The 19,724-nt window shown below is 46.0% G+C and overlaps 1 protein-coding gene across 3 annotated transcripts in view; it reads right to left on the bottom strand.

Annotated features, from left to right (window-relative positions):
- The window catches only part of Myo1e (myosin IE), a 197,393-nt gene that overhangs the window by 119,087 nt on the left and 58,582 nt on the right, over positions 1 to 19,724 (bottom strand). The window contains exon 1 of one of the 3 annotated variants that reach the window (XM_027411240.1): positions 12,303 to 12,335. The exons of the other annotated variants lie outside the window; for them this stretch is intronic. Within the exon in view, the coding sequence (XP_027267041.1) occupies positions 12,303 to 12,320 (18 nt within the window). The 5' untranslated portion in view covers positions 12,321 to 12,335. Of the gene's footprint in view, positions 1 to 12,302; positions 12,336 to 19,724 lie in introns of those variants that run through there. 3 annotated transcript variants of the gene reach the window in all.

The raw sequence follows: 19,724 nt of genomic DNA, 5'->3' as shown, positions 1-19,724 counted from the left end.
GTCTCTGAGACTGATTCCTCCTCCTAATGTCAATCATTCTCCAGGAGGATAGGTTTCCCTACTGAATCTACTTGATGTCTCTGTATGAGAAATTGGTATCAAAAGTTGTCATCCTGACCTCAAATTTACTATGTGGCTGAGGATGACCTTGAACTTCTGGCCCTCCTGCCTCTATCTATCTCCTGAGTACTGGGATTATAGGCACGAGCCACCATTCCTGGTTTCTGCAATGCTGGATGGAGATGGAACCCAGGGCCTCTTGTATGCTAAGCAAGTGCTCTACCAACCAAGCTACAAGCCCCTCATGTCTCCCTTTCCTCACTTCCCAGACTTCTCTCTAGAACATGAACCAAGAACCAAGAATATGGCCCAGCAGTTTTTGTTGGATGATATTTGTTTGTTTGTTACTTTACATAGGTACTAATGTGACACACATTCAGAAAAAATTATTCTTCCCGCTTTGATCTTTTCCCTGATTTGCTAGCAAAATGCAAAGAGAGCCACAACTCTAAGCAGCCAGCCAACAGAAGTGTGAACAATCCACCTCACCTCTCCTTCCCTCATGGCCCAGCAGAGCAATTCTATGTGGCTAAGCCAAGTTGTATTCAAAGCATTTCAATTTATGAGATTTTTTTTTCAGCTTATGACTTGTCAGGATACCATGCCATCATAGGTCATGGAGATTGTCTCTGTAGAATTATTTCACTTGCAGTAACCAGTCTGTCTATCATGCCCAACAATCTCACAAGAGAGGGGCTTACATTGCCATACTACCTCCAGTGAGTAGGCGCCAAAGGCAACAAGTGAAGCCGGTTCTTTTTACAGACCCGCCCAAACATGGCTTCTTCCCACTGCCTTCCCAGTGGCCCATAGGGCATTTACATCTGTCTATCAAGACTAAAATGGAAACAGGATTCCAGACCGTATCTGGGTGGAACTCCTCATTAAAAAGACACATCATCAGGGCTGAGATATGGCTCAGCAGTTAGGAGCACTGGCTGCTCTTGCAAAGGACCTCGGTTCAATTCCCAGCATCCATAGGGTGGCTTGCAATCATCTGTAACTCTAGATCCAGGGGAATAGACACCTTCTTCCAGTCTCTATAGGCATAGGGACATCTATGTGCACATATATACATGCAGACAAAAGATTCATACACATGAAATGTGTGTGAATTTTTAAAAGAAGACACATAATCTTTGTTAGTGACTACTTCCTCTCAATGTCAAAGACTGAAACATTAAGTTGTTTCTAATCAAACAAATTTTCTGTATCTAATTGGTCATGATTCTGTGTGTGTGTGTGTGTGAGAGAGAGAGAGAGAGAGAGGGAGAGAGAGACAGAGACAGAGACAGAGACACAGAGAGACCTCATGTTTGTGCACATATGTGTAATTACTTCCCTTTCTCTTTCCCCTATCTCCCAGGCAACAACAGCTGCATATATGAACTCCATCCCCACAACCACCCCCAACACTGTGAGCTATCTTATAAAATTGCAAAGAGTCTTCTCAGCTTCTCAGCTTCCTTTTCCCTTCCGTCCCAACCCACCACAAACAGACAACTACTGAGCACATAGATGAGACAGAAGAAAAAACGTCTCCAGGAGAGGAAATGTCACAAGAAAGATTAGCATACAATGACGCATGTGTATGAGGAAGCCACAAAGGAACCTGTTACTTTTGCATGCTAACCTAAAAAAAATTTAATTTCTAGAAATGAAAATTTAAAATTTAAAAAAAATAGATGAGATAAAGGTAGAGGGAACAGGGGAGAAGAGGAGGACAAGCACCTTGGTGTGGGGGGAGGCTACCCCCACTAGCTAGAGGAGAGGATCAGAACCCAGCAGGCAGGGAAACACATGGAGGTGAAATTGTGCTCAGGATAGTGTGGACCTCAGGGCTCTCAGCCAACTACCCAATAGAGTTTAAAGGTGCATAAGGAATTGTACAGAAGGCAACTGAGCCTAATGGCAAAGGTCTTTAGAGTCAGGGAATGCTTGCCATGATGGGACACAGATACCATTTATGGCCCTCTAAAGAGAGGCAAGTGACTGACAGTTGCCCTAGGACACCAACTACTGTCTCAGAAGTGTGACGATGTGCCACAGTTCTGGGGAAATCACTCTGACTGTATGTCTTCCTTGTATTCATTACGCCTACTCCTGGCTGGGCATCAGCAGCCTGGCATGCTCAGATGGGACACGGGCAAGACTTCCCCATGGTGTCACCCTTTCAATCCTTTAAGAGCTGTTCCTTTCCCCTCGATGTTTCCTTCTAAGTAGCTCCTTTTGTCCCCTTCTTCCTAAAAACAGTAAGGCTTTAAACAAAAAGGATACAGAGTAAGGCAGAGGGAGACGGATAGATTAGTATTGAGAACTGTAGGATCAAAACTGAAGACTTGCTTGTAGCCCTGAAATTATCAGCTGTTACGAGGATTCTCCTGTCAGATAGGCCTCAAGCAGAGACTTTCTCGGACCCCATGTTAGTTTCTAATAACCATTCAGTTTGGGGGAAAGCAGTTAATTCATGTGAAGGTTCTGGAAAGTAGGGCATGTCTATGCCCATATAATAGCCTAGTTTAGGAGGATGGACACACCCAGACACAGGGTCTCTCACCAAGAGGAAGGAAGGGCCACAGGGCAGGAGCTTTGATAGGCTGACTATTTTGACTGGTTTTAAAAGGTGGAGCCTTCCTGGTGTGCTCTCTCTCTCTCTCTCTCTCTCTCTCTCTCTCTCTCTCTCTCTCTTCTCTCTCTCTCTCTCCCTCCCCCTCCCTCTGTGTGTTTACCAGGGTGGGGACTAGGAGAGCCAGGGTGAGTCAGAGGCACACACAGGCAGCATTATCCCCTCTGGAGTCTCACACACCCTGGGGTGGCCCTTGCCTCAAGCCTCTGCAAACTCTGGCTTTCTTTCCCACTTCACCCAGGAGAGGAGGAGTCCTTCATGGACAATGCCATTCAGAGGCCAAGAAAACGGAGGCTGTTAAATACAACAGAAATAAAGCAAGCCCAGTGTTGGGAAGGATGGGAGACTAAAAATACACTCACAGACTCCTAAGCAATATTTTTAGGGAGCAAGCTAAAAATAGGTACTAGAATTTTAGAAACTAGTCAACTAAATAAAAACAAAATTCACATCCTTTCTGATCTGGCCATTTTATTTTGAGGCATTTACTTTAAGCTGAGAATGGTAGCCCACATCTTTAGTCCCAGCACTCTCAAGGCAGAAGCAATTGGATATCTTGAGTTGAGGCCAGCCTGGTCTACAGAGTGAGTTCCAGGACAGTCAAGGCTACACAGAGCAAACAAAGAAACAAAGAGATACATCTATGAATCTCCCCATAGGAATGCTGGGTTTGAAGATGCTCTGGCTTTTTAAGTGGGGTCTGAAGTATCTGAACTCAGGCCGACAGCCTTGAGCACCATTGGCTCTGTTCTGTGCAGCATTTCGGACTTGTGATTTTCACATTATGGATGCTCAATCTATAGAAAAATTTAAACATAACATCCTATGGCGGCATTAGCTAACTGACCAGGATTCTCTATGGCTTATAGTTTTGGAAGGTGCTTGGAGGAAGTTAAGAAAAGATACTGTCACCTGTTTGATCTTTAGCTGACCCCTGCATAGAACAGGACAGCTCATTCCACTTCCAAAATCCCTGAGTCTTGAACACCTCTCAAGTACATCTCTCGGAGAAGCTGATAAGCCCTGGTCTTACTGGGAGCACGGGATGGTGGTTCAATGCTCTGGCCCAGCATAGGACTCAGTTGTTTCTATCCCATGACTCACACTAGGAAAGGGGTGGATCTATCTATTAGATGTTGAGTTTTCATGGACCTCTGGCTTTCTGCGCTTCTTCTCTTAACTGGCATATATCACTTCCACAGAAATGAAGGAAACAGGGCTAGGGACTTAGCTCCATGGGTAGAGAGACCTGGGCTCACCCCCGGCACCACATAACCCTGGTGTGGTGGCATGTGCCAGGACTGTGTCCTGCCCCCCACAATGCAATGAATGTCTATATGCAATTACTAAGAATTCTGGTACTTAGCACACATCATACCCCAATGGTTCCTAAAACCTCAACCAATTTAAACTACCTTAACAGTTTTCAACATCCAAGTTCTACCCATCTTCTGCTGTGAATTTTCACTTAAATTATTCATTTCAATTTGTTTAATCTGAACAGTCATTTTCACTTTTGTTTTTTAAAGTGGGGCTAGAGAAATGGCTCTTGCAAAAGACCTGAGTTTGGTTCCCAGCACTCATACAGCAGCTTATAACCATTTGCAATTCTAGTTCCAGGGGGATCTAAGGCCCTCTTCTGGTCTCCATAGGCACCAGGCACTCGTGCAAAATGTTTATATACATGCAGTCAAGGCATGCATGCACATAAAATAATAAATAAATAAATAAATTCCTTTTTAAAAGCATTATTTTGGTGATTTTCTTTTTAAGACAGGGTTTCTCTGTGTAGCTTTAGAGTCTGTCCTAGCACTCACTTGTAGATCAGGCTGACCTCGAACACACAGAGATCCGCTTGCCTCTGCCTCCCAAGTGCTAGTTAAAGGCATGCACCACCACTGCCCGGCTATTTTGGTGATTCTTTTAATGCCTCACTATGTAAAATGGCTAAGAAAACATTAAGAAATAAATAACTAAGCAAAGGTTTAAAAATATACATGGAGCTGGGGAGATAGCTCTGTGGTTAAAGCATTTGCCACCAGTGTATGAGGACCTGCACTTGGCTTCTCAGAACCATGTAAAAGTTGGGTGTGGTAGCACATGTCAGTAATCCCAGCATTTCTTTGGAGGAAAAGGGAGGCAGAGACAGGAGAACTTCCAGAAGTTGGTGGGCCAGCTAGGCTGATGTGTGCAGAGACAAATGACAACAGAGACACTGCCTTACACAAGGAGGAAGGTGAGACAGACCCCTGAAGTCGTCTTCTGACCTACACACAAACCCACACTTACAGGGGCACGTGTGCACACACGCAGGCACACGCACAGACACTGTGGCCTGTGCATTCACACACACCTTCCCCCATTTGCTTGCTGCAGTGTCCACACGTGGAGACTTGCTGCTGTCCTGTAGTGGGTCAGACCCCACCTTTTCTGACAGTCATAGGGAGGATCTGTAGCTTAACTCTATGTCCCAGGAGGCTTTCCCTTTCTGTGAAGTCTCGAATTGCAAGACTAGACTCCCTTTCGTTGTGGTAAGTGGTAGTGAAAGAAATCTATGAAATCAAACTACCCTGTTCATCTCTCAATTCTCTATACTTTCCATCAGGGGTCCCAAGACCCCTTATCCAGTCCTCTCACCTCAGAGACGCCCCTAGAGAGTCACACTGGGATGCCTTGCAGAGGCTCCAGGGTAGGGGTGGACTTGAAGCTGAGGCCACATTCCCTCTTAGGCAACTGCTTCTTCATTTTTCCCTGAAAGAGCTCCCTTCAAGAGCTGCCAGCTTGGTTCTGACTCTTTTCTCTCTCAACCCCTGGAAAAAGAGGGATGGCTCCTGCCCTTCTGGTCCTCATCAAAAGTTCGCTTTACCCTCCTTGTCCCTTATCTAGAGCAGGGTTAAACACATGTCCTGGGTGCAGAGGGCCAAAGGTTTCCATGATCCAGTTCAGGAAGCCTGGGATCCCTGAAGTCCCCCAAGGTGCAAACCCCCATGCTGAAAGATTGTGCTGGAGGCTCCCTTAGGAATGGGACAGGAAATCTATCCTTTCAAGCCTAGTCTAGACCCTGGAAGCTGTGCCCGATAGGGTGGCTGGCCTTGTATCTAATGTGCAAGTCCTAGAGAGACTTCCCTATCTTGTCCCCCACCTTTTGTCCCCACCGCAGGTGCCTTCCCCTTGCTCTGTAGCTCCATGCATAGATTTCTTCCCCTCCCCCCCTCTCTCTTTCTGTGTGTGTGTGTGTGTGTGTGTGTGTGTGTGTGTGTGTGTGTGTTGGGATTACTGAGTCACGCTGTCCCCTGTTTGGATACAATATTGTTCAGCAAGCTCCTCCCTGTTCTACCTCCTACGCCTCCTGTCTCATCGGCCCAGGCTGCCCTCTCTGGAAACCCCACCCACCCCATGCAACAGCAGCGTGGTGCCAGGCTCCCAGAACTATGCCTCATTCATCATCTATCCAACATCTAATACCGTGATCAATGCATTTGTGGGTGTCTCACACACACTTGTTGAATGAATGATATAGAATATAATAATTATTACTATAAAATAACTAGATATCATTCATTTTAATACCTAATATATAACTTGTTTAACCATCTCACCAGGCAGCCAACTGGCACACAGAAAGGTTAAATTGCTCAGCACCACACACACTTACACATCCTATGCTTCAAACTCAGGCCTTCGGCTCTCAGGGGGTCATACTTAAACACTGCCTCTCATAACAAAGTAGGTGGCACTGCAACTGTGATTATCTAAAGCCCACTGCCTCGCTGCTGCTAACAGTCCTTTCATCTGTGTAATAACGCCATGAAATATTTCTCCTTGAAGAGAGGTATACAGAAGTATAGAGAGCATGGGTGGGAGGCACCAAAGCTCAGAACTCAAACACTCTGGTTCAACATGGCCCCCAACAAGACCAAGCTCCGCAGCATGCAGTCAGTCTTCCGGACATTTGTCCCCTGTGGTGTCCTTAGCATGCAGTCCAGTGTCTGACATGTGGTGCTTAGTGTTGGCCAGTACAAGTTGAGTGAATACATGATACACCAGTGAAACTGTGCGCGTTGGTACATACCTGTAATCCCAGTACTCTGGAGGCTGAGGCAGGGGATCACTGCATGTTCGAGGCCAGTCTGGTCTACACTGTGAGACCTGTCTCTTTGGCTCATCTCAGAATGTATCAATTACCACACTGTGGCAGCCACTGGCAGGGTGGCCTCAAACCTGCTGTATAGTCAATACTACCCTTGAACTCCTGATCCTCCTGCCTCTTCCTGAGTTCAAAGGTTATAGGTGTGCACCACTACACCCAGCTGGACTATCCTTCTCTTAACTCCACAGTCCAGCTAAGGGTAATAGTCTGACTTTAGTGAGGGAAATGCATTTCGAGCTGTAGAACATGGACTGAATGGTTGAAATTGGCTCATGTGGCAAGTGTGATCATTTAATCAGACTAGTGATGAACCAATCATCCAATAGCAGGCTCTCTCCACAGCTGGGGCTCTAGAGTAGTGCTCATCAGGCATAGTCCTTGAAGGAAATGCCCTACCATCCCTGCATTCAAGTACAAAGGTCTCAGTTGAGTGGATCACACAGTTCGATCGATCAATCGGCAGGCTGGAAGCACAAGCTCTCACTTTCACATTCCCTCGGGCAAGGCCAGTTTCACAGAATTTTACTTTTCACAATGAAGAAACCCTATATGACTTAGGTTGGGCACCTCATTGACAAGACTGTCATTAACAAAGTCACAAAGCAAAGCGCCACTTCACCCTGTCCTAATCCTTGGTTAGATATGGATCATCTCTGAGGCAAATACAGTCATGGAGTTAAGTTTCTCTAATTGACTGAAGAGGCCAAAGTCATCAGGCAGGCAAACTGGCTAGGAGAACAGCTCTCATGGCTCTTGTTCATGCCACTGACTGAAACAGAAACAAAACCAGAAGGTAACTGAACAATTTCTAGATGAACTCTGACTTTAGCAGTCCCTAAATTTAATGCTATTCTGAGAGAAATGATCTACCAGGAGAGTACATCTCAGTCTAACCAAAAAAAATCTCCTGGTGCTGGGCATATAGCTTAGTTGGTGGAGTACCTGTCTAGCATGCACACAGCCCTGGGTTAGACCCCAAGCACCACATAAACCAAGTGTGATGGTACATGAACTTGATTGATAGATAACATACTGGCACATCCCATACTTGGGAGACGAAGGCAGGGGGATCCGAAGTTCAAAGTCATCACACACATATGTTCTCTCTCTTTCCACTCACGTTTTCTCTTCTATACTGACTGTAAAATATATTTCTGTATATTCTTTTATTTTTCTGAAAACTTAACTGTGTGAATGTATATCAGTGAGGATTCAATTTAGAAAAGAGCTTTTAGAGGTGTGCTGGGATTGTTTTCTTGCCCATGTTTTGAATATATATATATATATATATATATAATATATATATATGTGTGTGTGTGGTGTGTGTGTGTGTGTGTGTGTGTGTGTGTATTGTGCACGTATTTGTATATATATATATATAATATATATATATGTGTGTGTATATATATATATACACACACAAAACATAATATATATGTGGTGCATGTGAATATATGGGAATGTTATATATATTAATATATGAATACACACAGACACACACATATATATGGGGGTTCAGATATACATTGTGGAAGACGATGTCACTCTTGACCACTCTCCACCTTATTCTTTGAGGCAGGGTTGCTCACTGAACCTGGCGCTTACAGAATAGTTAGACGAACTGACCAGCAAGCAAGGCTCAGGGACCCTCCTGTCCCCACTTCCCCACTGCTGGGATTATAAGGTAGCAGCATACTGACTGTATGTAGATGCTGGGATCTGTACTCAGGTTCTCCTGTTTTCACAGCAAGCATTTTACCAACCAAGCAATCTCCTTAATCCTGCCTGTAGTTTTTAAAAGCTAACATGGAACACTAAAAGAACACAAACCATGGGGTGCCGGGATCCAATTAGTACATCTACAACACATCCAAAGCTCACAAAATCTCTCAGGAAACGGAGTGGAATATTGGTGAAAGCGGGCAGATCAGGATGCCTGCTGGGATACAGTGCTTCCTAGACATGACAGGAAAATGCATGAAATCTCAATAACAAGGTTGCCTAAACAAGACCTGCTTCATGGCCACACCAGCTGACATGCCGATGAGGATAGGAGAAATCTCACAAGGCCCCAGACCGAGATAGAGAGCTTCTGGCAATCAAGGTTACTGGGAGAGGGAGAATCAGTTTTCTTTAAGGACAATCTCTCTCTCTCTCTCTCTCTCTCTCTCTCTCTCTCTCTCTCTCTCTCTCCCTCCCCCTCCCTCCCTCCCTCTCTCTCTCTCTCTCTCTCTCTCTCTCTCTCTCTCTCTCTCTCTCTCTCTCTCTGTGTGTGTGTGTGTGTGTGTAACAACAGTAATTAAAGAAGAAAAGATTTGGAATTTGAGAGGGAGTGGGTGGGGTATGGGGGAATTGGGTTAGGGGAAAGAAAGGTAGAAAGGGTGTAAATACAATATGTATTCAATTCTTAAAAAAACAAGAAGAAGAAAAGAGAAAAGGTTTAAAATGGTGAAGTGTTGCTATATCACTGGCCACTTGGGGGTGCTGTGACAGGATGTGCTAACTGACCCCCAGCCTCTGGGAGTGAAGGAAGCTTTTGTAGTGGCACAATAAGCTGAAGGACAAAGCTATATCTGGGCACCACTGACTCACTCATGCTAAACCAAAGCCAGGAGCGAGCAATCCCTGTTTCTGACAGGGGAATGGAGGGCTCCTCAGATTGCTTGACCTGTACCCCAGGAAACACATTCCTTTAGAGAAACAAAAATATAAAGGAATTATTCTCAGAGCCCTTCAGGTGCTAGGGGAAAGGGTTTACCAGATCCTGAACCACAGAGGTGCTGGCTGACCAGGCAGCAGAAATGAAGGAAGCCACCAAAGTAGCCAGGAAGTCAATGATTCAGATTAGTGTCATCAGGGGCCATGGGCAAGCTCTTTCTCTCCCTCCATAAGGGATTCACGACCTTCCCTGCCTTTTCCACTCATGACTCACACCCTGGACTTGAGAGATGGAATAAAACCAGGCTTGGGGCTCAAGGAATTTTGAAGAGGTAATGGGGGGAGGGGGACAAGAAATGACAAGAATGAGCTTGATGATGGAACAAAAAGCCCAGTGTAGACCCAAAGGCAAACGGCTATCTCACAGGAGCCAAACCCAAATTGCAAGTCCAGTGTGCAATGGCCAAGGATGGAGAGGGCTGAGGGGCCTGTGGAGCAACAAGCAGAGACCCACTCCTCCTTTTTTTTTTTTTTCCGAGACAGGGTTTCTCTGTGGCTTTGGAGGCTGTCCTGGAACTAGCTCTTGTAGACCAGGCTGGTCTCGAACTCACAGAGATCTGCCTACCTCTGCCTCCCGAGTGCTGGGATTAAAGGCGTGCGCCACCAACGCCCGGCTCCCACTCCTCCTTGAAGAATTCCAAAGAGGCTCTTGCTATGCACACACACCCCAATTCAGTGTCCAGGATGCTAACCACTACAAGGCACATCTGTAGACACACGCTCTCCCAATTCAGTGAGCAAGTTCTGGTAGTGGCTATACAAGAACACCGATGTGGATGATCTGGCCTGGTGAGCCAATCCTGAATTCTGAGTGAGCTAATCTGGAACAGTGTGACTTCTGTGGTGGCCACACACTGGTATCCAGGTTTGAGTGGAGGCAAATACACACGTTTTCAAACCCAAACTGCAAAGGGAGGTGTGAATTCTTGGGCAGAGGAGAGAGAACATCCTCTCTGAGGAAGAAGGGCTCTAACTACAGAAGCCAGAGCAACCCTGCAGCTAAACACTCTGAAGAGAGCTGACCGATTCAATATCTACGGTAAAAAACAGCCGGGGGGCAGGTTATGCAATCTCTTCTGTCTCCACCGTACAGGCACCATGCCTTGTTTCTGTCCTGCTGGGGATTGAACCCAAAGCTTCAGGCATGCTAGGCATGCTTTCTCAGAACCCAATTATACCACCAGCCTGGGGCAGAACATTGTGTGTGTATGCACATAAGCAGGTGCGTATGTGATAAGTGTGTGCTCGCCAAGGCCAGAGGTCAACCTCTCATGTCATTCCTCACGAGCTATTGCCTTGTTTTTGGAGGCAGGGTCTCTCTCATTGAAGCCAGGGCCTCACGATTAGGTTACATTGCCTGGCAAGAAAGTCCCAGGGATCCTCCTTTCCCACATCCCTAATGTTGAGATCATAGTTGTGTCCCACCTACCTGGCTTTTTATGTGGGTGTTAAGGACCAAACTCAGGCCCACATACTTGTTTGGCAATTAATTCACCAACTGAGCCATCTCCCATGGCTCCCAGAATATTTACACATTCGTATTCCAAACCCTACTCCCTCTCCACCCCTAAGACAAGGTTTCTCTGCATAGCCCTGGCTGTTTTGGAACTCATTCTGTAGACAAGGGTGGCCTCAAACTCAGAGATCCACCTGTTTCTGGCTCCTGAGTGCTGGGATTGAAGGATTTTGACTCCACTAAGAAAGTGCCGTCTCTGTTAGCTGACCAGTCTGATGCTCTCTTCACAGATGAGGGACCTGGGTTGCTGAGATGACCCATCAGGCCCACAGAATCATTCCTGGAGGAATCAAGACTTGGGTCTTCCAACTCTCAGCCCAGCCCTGGGTGGCTCTCTGTTCTTGTCTTCGCTAACAAACCTGTAGTGCAGGTGGCTCTTAATCTTTAAAATTTTGACTGTATAATCATCGCAAAGGCCCTAGAGAAAAGTAGATTCTATTTTGGATGTTTACCATGACCAACTGAGTCTATGCAATTAAACATTTTTAGCCTCTCCAATGAAACATTAGTATTCATTTGTGTGCATGCGCATGTTTGTGTGTGGGTATGCATGTGGGAATCCATTCTCTGTTTCTGCCATGTGGTCTTGGGGCTCCAGCTCAGATCTCCAGGCTTGGCAGTAGGTGTCTTTACCTGCCGAGCCATCTCACTACCCCACTCTCGGTGAATCCTGCCTCCATGGCAGTCAGATTGGATAAGAACTCTGGTGCCCATCCACATAGCAAGGACCAGGGGAGCTTAATATCTTTCTAGTTTGTTTTTTGAGGCAAGCTTGCATTAGTAGTGATGAACAGGGATACCCTGGAACTCTCCACATAGACCAGACTGCCTTTGAACTCAGAGATCTACCTGGCTCTGCCTCCTGGGGGCTGGGATCAATGGCAGGGTTAGCACAACCAGCTTCTTCCTAGTTGGTTTTCTTTTTTTGAATAAGGTATCACCTCACATCATATCCACCCCAGCTCCTCCCTCCCCCAGCTCCTTCCTAGTTTGTTAGTGAGAAGATAGGCAGGTAGTAAATACATCCTAATACATCCTTTCAGTGGGTGACCACACTCATGCCACAGTCCCACTCTGGGGAACACTTTCCCGGTAACTTCAGCCTCCATGGACCTGGTTGTAAGCCGGGGGCAGGGAAGCGTGGACATTGCCTTTAAAAAACACACAGCAATACGATGGATAAAGAAGAAAAGTAGGGGACGGTCCCCAGAGATCAGGAAGCAAGCGTCTACCTTGAGACCTCTGGCCATGGAATTTCACTCTGATCCTTCCGATATTTACTTTCTCCTGCTGGGATCACTAAAATTGAAAATGAAATGTGAGCTGACCATGGCTGATGTGATTACGGGCCACAGATGAGTCATACCAAGAAACTCTTACAACTGTGGAGAAATCTCCCTGTGAGCAAACTTCTGGTTATTGTTACTTATTTCTTACTGTACTCGGTGACACACCAAGAAAGTGACCTGTGTCACTTCCAGGTGTGCAGCTACTTGTGAGCCCCATCTATGTACCGAGACTAAGTGAGGGGTTTGGCACACTGTATTTTATTTATCAAAGATTAATTTTCAAGCTGGGCATTGGTGGCACACGCCTTTAATCCCAGCACTCGGGAGGCAGAGGCAGGCGGATCTCTGTGAGTTTGAGGCCAGCCTGGTCTCCAGAGTGAGTGCCAGGATAGGCTCCAAAGCTACACAGAGAAACCCTGTCTCGAAAAACCAAAAAAAAAAAAAAAAAAAAAAAAAAAAAAAGATAATTTTCGTTCGTGTAGTGTGTGCTCGCGCCCCCGCACGTGTGTGTGTGTGTGGTGTGTGTGTGTGAGAGAGGAGAGAGAGAGAGAGAGAGAGAGAGAGAGAGAGAGAGAGAGAGGGAGGGAGAGGGAGGGAGGGAGTTAGAATTTGCAGTTGGGCCTGTAACAGACCTTGAGGCTCTCTAAGCAAAGGGACGTTTCCAACACACCCTGATTAGCCTCAGAGGGTACTAGTCGCTGGGAAGCCAGAGCTCTGGGCATCCTTCTTTGACACCAGGTCTCAGCCTTGTCATCTGCTTTGGTCTTCAGGCTTTATGTGATGGAGGAGGGCGACACTAGATTTTGACTTTTCTTTGAGACAAAGTTGTCTCAGTCCCACCAGAAGTCAAATATACTAAAAATCACCCCACAGAAATCCAAATTCTGACAAAATAGTCAAGACAAAAGAGCAGTTGCCAAAGTAGTCAGGTAGGAATCTACTGAAGGCAATATGGTGGTGGTGGGGGCGGGGAGGGGGCCCGGGGACGGCTTGCAGACAGGCCCAAACACATGTGCGCATGCACATGGAAGCCAGAGGCCAACCTTGAGTGTTGGCCAAGGAATCCCAGAGATCCTGTCTCTGCCTCCCTGGAGCTGGAATTACCAATGGTTGCCAACACCTAGCTTTTTACTTGAGTTCTGGGGCAAGACTGAAGATCTTTATGCTTGCAAGGCAAGTATTTTATCCACTGTCTCCAACCTCTAAAGAAAAACAATGTCTGTCATTTCCAAAACCAAACAGCCTGTTGCTCTCTAAACCTGGCCTTGATTGTTTTGAACGTGCATGATACCATGGAGCAGAACTTGACACCTGATCTCTCTGTGTTAGCTGGGAAAGAATGCGTCAACCCTTTTATTGTAGACAGCATTCTAAGGGGGACAGTAAATAGAAAAACAGAAGACAGCATCATAACAGGTCCTAGAAAGCTGTGCTTAGAAATGCCTGACTACACATTTATTCACAAACACATTTGTATGGCTTCTGTTTGAAAAAAAAAAAAAAAGTGCTGAAAATATTAGTACTGTGTATTCTGTCTCCATGGGTGCAAATGTCCCTTTCTGTCCATGTCCCAAAGTACTGGGAAATAAGCACCAGGTTTTCTGACCTCCTCCCTGGTCTGTAACCCTTCCCCTTCCTGGGAGTTGGGCCAAAAGCACAGGATTATTTACTAATCAAAGATCCCACACCCCAAGATTGCATGGGAGCCAAAAGGAAAAGTCTTTAGCCTTTGTTTCATGGAGACTGACTGTGTGTGCAATCCTGCAGTAGCCACTCACTTTGCACTTAGAAAGAAAATGCATTACAATGTATTGTTTTTAAATTCCATGCAGCAAGAAGGAGAACAAAGGTTAGAAAAGAACGAAATAGCTGGAGATGCTGAGAAAGATAAAAGGCAAATGATTTAAATTAAACATGAGGAAAACATTAAGGAAGCAAGGAAATAAAACAACCCTTGAGATCTAAACACACAACAAAGAAAAGATGTTTGATCCCAGAGTGAGTCATATGAATAAATAAAATAAAATACCATAAATGTTCTAAAGGGGAAAAAAAATAGGAAAAAAGTTTCTTTCCAGCCTCATTGTAAGGCAACCACAGCTCATTTTGCTTGGTATAACTACAGTCTATATTTTATATTCTAAGTGGTAAATTCAGCTTTTAAAATGCCTACCTAACATTCATTCTTTTAGAGTAAAAAATGTACATTTGGCTGTGGAGACTGGGGCAGAAGGCCTGAGAGTTCAAGCCCAGCTGAGGCTACATAGTCTTAGGGAGAGACTGAGAAGAGTGGGGATGGGGATGGACACAGACAGACACAGAGAGGGTGGAGCAGAGGTTGTGGCAGAAGCATGCATGTGGGCCTGGAGAGATGCTCATAGGTTAAGAGCACTTGCTGTTCTTGCAGAGGACCCAGGCTCAGTTCTTAGCACCCACATGGTGGCTCACAACCACCCATAACTCCCGTTCCAAGAAATCTGATGCTTTCTTCTGATCTTTGTAGGTACCAGGCATGCATGTGGTACACATACATACATGCAAGCAAAGCATTCATATGCATACAAGAAAATAAATCTTTAAAAAAAAAAAAATGTGCTTGTGTGAGTTCCTGTGAAGGCCAGAGGACAATGCTGGGTGTCATTCTCAGGAGGATGTCTACCTTCTTTGAGACAGGGTCTCTCGTTGGCCTGAAGTTCACTAATTAGGCTGGACTGGCTGGCCAGAGAGCCCCAAGGGAGGTTCTTTTGTCTGCTTCTCCAGTGCTGGGGTTACAAATGCATGCTGGCACAGTCAGCTTTTTATGTGGGTACTGAGGATCAAATTCAGGTGCAAACACTCAAGGCAAACACTCTTCCCAACTGTGCCATCTCCCCAGACTCTCGTGGCTGTTTTCCAGGACAATGTGTTGGTTTTTAAGAGTGACGTGAATACCTTTAAACTTCCCCACCTGATGCTAGCCTGTCTCTAGGTCCAAGCTTTGTTTCCCTGTTTTGTTTTGTTTCATGGGGAGCGATGGTTTGTTTTTGAGGTGGGGGTCTTGATATTGGCTGAGGACAACCTTCAACTTTTGACTCTCCTGCCTTCACCTACCAAGTGCAGGAATTATAGGCACCACTATGCCCAGTTAAGCCAAAGTTTTATCACCTTTTCTGAGAACCTACTGGCTCTGGGCTTGTGCACCAATAGATTTTGTACTACTTAAGTGTCTGTGAAGTGATGGTACCAGGTGAGCAGGTATGCTGTGAAATTAGAAGTGTGTCCCCAGAGAAACATAACTAATGCTGGGCACAGGAACGCTACAGATGGCAGAAGGACCTGAAAACAATGTGCAGTTCCTTTCTATTCTGTGTCGCCCCATTGTGTTTTGAATAGACTGAATCACTCACTGCTCAGCTCTGGGCCGGGCTCTCAAAGGCCTCATTGTAAGGGCTGAGCTTTTCCCTGAGCACAGTGAAGGTCCTGTAGTAACCCTCCCATGAGTTTCCTGACTGGTATGATGAAAATCTTAACGGAATTGTAACACTGCTCCAGCAACAAAACAAGACGGCAAAATGACCAGGGCCTGCCCTTTGTGGGCATGGGGGGGTGGGGTTCCTTATCTGAACATCCCACTATCTGCTCCCTACATAATTCACACTGCCAAAGAAAGGGCAGACTTTCTAGGACTCGGGCTTAAAAACAGAACTTGGACAGAGTGTCTGGGTGGGAGGCAGCGGGTAAGGGGGTTGGCAAAGGGGAGGGTTCCGCTTAGCAGTTTGGAAAGGCAGTGTGCTGGGGCTGAGCAGGACAGGTTGATTTGTTGATATTGATGGGAGAAAAGAATTCAGGATTCAGTCTACATTTTCCTTTATTTTTCATGGGCGGGGGAGGGGAAGGCAGGCAGCATCCACCTAATCTACCAAGTGGAAGGAATAAAAGGCTAGTGTGAACTCCTGCCCTGAGTTCAGATTCCTAGAGGCCAGTGATGGTGAGATGGCAGAAGCTCACAGAGCAGCTAGCCTGTTCTGTATGAAGAAGCTATGATGAGAGACTTTGTCCAAGACAATAAATGAAGGTACCCAAGGACTGAGGTGCAAAGCCATGGTATAACTGGCCTCAGGTCAGCACCGTGTAAGCAGACCCCTCTCTACTCCTTTCTCCAGCTTTCTTCACATAGGCATGGGATACTCGGAGCTACAACAACCTAGGAGCAAGGAGTGGCCAGGACATCTCTTTGAGAGTTCCCTATGGACTTCAAGCAAGTTTTTTTCTACAAGCACAGTACATGAAGGAAATGGAAGACAAGAAAGCCAAGGATGTGTGCTGGCAATGTAGCCCAGTGGGTAGAGCACTTGCTTAGCATGCACAAAGTCTTAGCACCATATAAGCCTGGCATGGTGGCAAACACCTGTAATCTTATCACTGGGGAGTAGAAGCAGGGGCATCGAAAGTTCAAAGTCATCCGAAGCTACATAGCAAGTTGGAAGCCAATATGAGATACATGGACACCCAAACTGATTTGCTCATTTGTTCATTCCTGCATTCATTTATTCATTCATAATATTCATTCACACCGTAACAGGAGCCAACCACTGTTCTAGTTGCTGAGTAGCAGACCATGTCTGCAGGACTCCTGATTTCACAGAGTAGTGCTCCCCTTGGCATGGGAGACAACAAACAGAAAGACAGAGAGATGTCACATTAGATGCTGACAATGCTATGGAGAAAAGTGAGATGATATGATGGAGTTGGGAGTTTGAAGAGTTTTTGGAGGACTGATTTCAGCAGGGCCACGATAATAAAAATAACCAATGAGAAAGACACTAGGAGGACAAAGAAAGCCATGAGGCGGGCAGCAAGATGGGGCTTCCCCTAGATGCTCAACTGGGGAAGCTGGGCCGGCTTTTGTGGGAAGAGTCAAAGCCAGTGCAGTTAATCTTAGGATGTCTTTCAGGGAGCTTTGTAAAGTCCCAGGTCAGAGGCTTAAGTGTCAAATCCTTATCAAGTCCCAATCAGGGCAAAGTCAACACGATTACGTCCATTTAATCAACCACAGTGACCAAAATGGTCCACACCCACTCCACCCAGAATGCCAGTTCAGACCTTCAGAATGACAAATGTCTACAATCTGGTCAGTGAGCTCTCCTTGTTCTAGACCTGCCATGTAAAGTGCTTGGCTTATAAACATGAGGACCAGAGTTCAATGCCCAGACCTATGCGCCCCCCCCCACACACACACACACAAAGAGCTGGGCACAGTACTGAGTGCTTGTAATCCAGGCACTGAGGAGGCAGGAATATGAGGACTGATTGGTTCTCACTTGTCAGCAGGTCTAACCACTCAACACCAGGAAGAGACCCCTACCTAAAACAACAAGGCGGAGGGAGGGCTGGTGAGATGGTTCACTGAGTAAAGGTGCTTCCTGCCATTTCTAAAGACCTTAGACATTAGACTACTAATGACCATTGCAAAGTGGAAAGAGAGGCAGCTGTCCTCTGACCTCTATGGATGTTCTCACACATATACAAATAATTAAATGCAATTTTTAATAAGGTTAAAAACTAGGTGCGTGGCTCTTGAGGATACCGGGATTGGGTTCTGGCCTCCATATGCCTGTGCACACACATTCACCGACCCACAAAGACAGTCATGTTGAATAAAAAAAAAAATAATAATAATAATAAAATAAGGCTGGAAATCAGCAGATTATAAAGGAAATGGGAAGCAGAGGTGAGTTAAAAAGTGGATATTGGACTTCCGACAGCACCCACTTCCTCCCCACACAGAGCACAGACCACAGTTGCTCATGGCTGAAACTGAGAGTCTGTAGTAACCCATAAATGGTCTGACACTGACTTAGGTCATATCACGGGGAATTCCAAGAAAGCCAGCCCTCAAAAGTCTTTGCATCTAGGCCAGCAAGGTGGTTCAGTGGGCAAAGACACTTGCTGCAGACTGAGTTCCATTCCTGGGACCCTCAAGGTAGAACCAGAGAACCAATTCCTACAGGTTGTCCTCTTACCTCTACACATGCACTGTAGTAATGTACCACCTGTCCTTCCCCCCTTAAAAAGAATAAAATAAATGTGATTTTAAAAAAAGAATAAAATCTTCTTTTGGTTTTTTCGAGACAGGGTTTCTCTGTGGCTTTGGAGGCTGTCCTGGAACTAGCTCTTGTAGACCAGGCTGGCCTCGAACTCACAGAGATCTGCCTGCCTCTGCCTTCCGAGTGCTGGGATTAAAGGCATGTGCCACCACCACCTGGCTAAAAAAAAGAATAAAATTTTAAAAACATTTCTACGGACCCAGGTTTGATTCCCAGCACCCATATGGAGGATCACCACTTCCTCAGGCACCAACCAAGCATCTGGTATACAGACATACAGGCAAAGCACTCATACGAATAAAATTAATCTGAAATAATATTTAGAAAGATTAATCGCTGGGCGGTGGTGGCCCACGCCTTTAGTCCCAGTACTTGGGAGGCAGAGGCAGGTGGATCTCTGAGTTCAAGGCTAGTCTGGTCTACAGAGCAAGTTCCAGGACAGCCAGGGCCACACAGAGAAACCATGCCTCAAGAAAGAAAAAAGAAAAAAGTTTAAGAAGAATCATCTTTGCATCAGACTTAACAGAAGTCTGACCTGTCTGCAGAGCCTCAGACCATCACTTCTTTTCATTGGTTAACTGTGCATGTAAAGGGACCAGCTTCCCTTTCGGCAGCCATAACAGCCGAACACGTGCTTGCCATAAACCTGCCTTGGTCACTTAGAGGTCAGATGCCTGTCTCGTGACAAGGAACCCATCAGAAGTTAGTCACTAGAAAGTCAGATGCCTGTCTCGTGACAAGGAACCAATCAGAAGTTAGCTGGTGGCGCTATGCTTTATGATCCTGGGTGTGCTTTACGGACAGCGCAAGAGAGCATAGCAACCACCCTGGGAGGGCCTATGGGCCATAACAACCAGTTGACCAATCAACACAGGGCAAGCCCTCCAAGCCTGGAGGCACACCAATCGTGAGCCTGTGCGTACCCCTAGACACTCCCCTTACGCTGCCCTATAAGATCTTTCGGGAGACCCTAGGAGCCGTCTTTTCTAGCCATCCGCCATGGCGGGTGGGTGAAAGACCCGAGCTAACATGGGGTTAGCTCGTTAAATTAAATAAAGCCTCGTGCAGTTTGCAGCAAGCTCTCGAATTCGCCTGGTGATTGGGGTGACCGAGAACGTGGCCTGGGACCCCGGATACTTGAGTTTTCGGGGGTCTAACACATGTACTAACTATATACAGATTTTATAAATTACCCTGACTATGTCAAAGGACTAGGCAACTATTTATGACATTTGATTGGTATGGATAGAATGACCATGCCTCTTGGGGGTCACCTAGA

The sequence above is a fragment of the Cricetulus griseus genome, chromosome 4 (genome assembly GCF_003668045.3).
Source record: "Cricetulus griseus strain 17A/GY chromosome 4, alternate assembly CriGri-PICRH-1.0, whole genome shotgun sequence".
In the NCBI taxonomy this organism is placed as follows: Eukaryota; Metazoa; Chordata; class Mammalia; order Rodentia; family Cricetidae; genus Cricetulus; species Cricetulus griseus.
The sequence above is the reverse complement of the archived record's forward strand: the minus strand, read 5'-3'. Positions and strand labels throughout refer to the sequence as shown.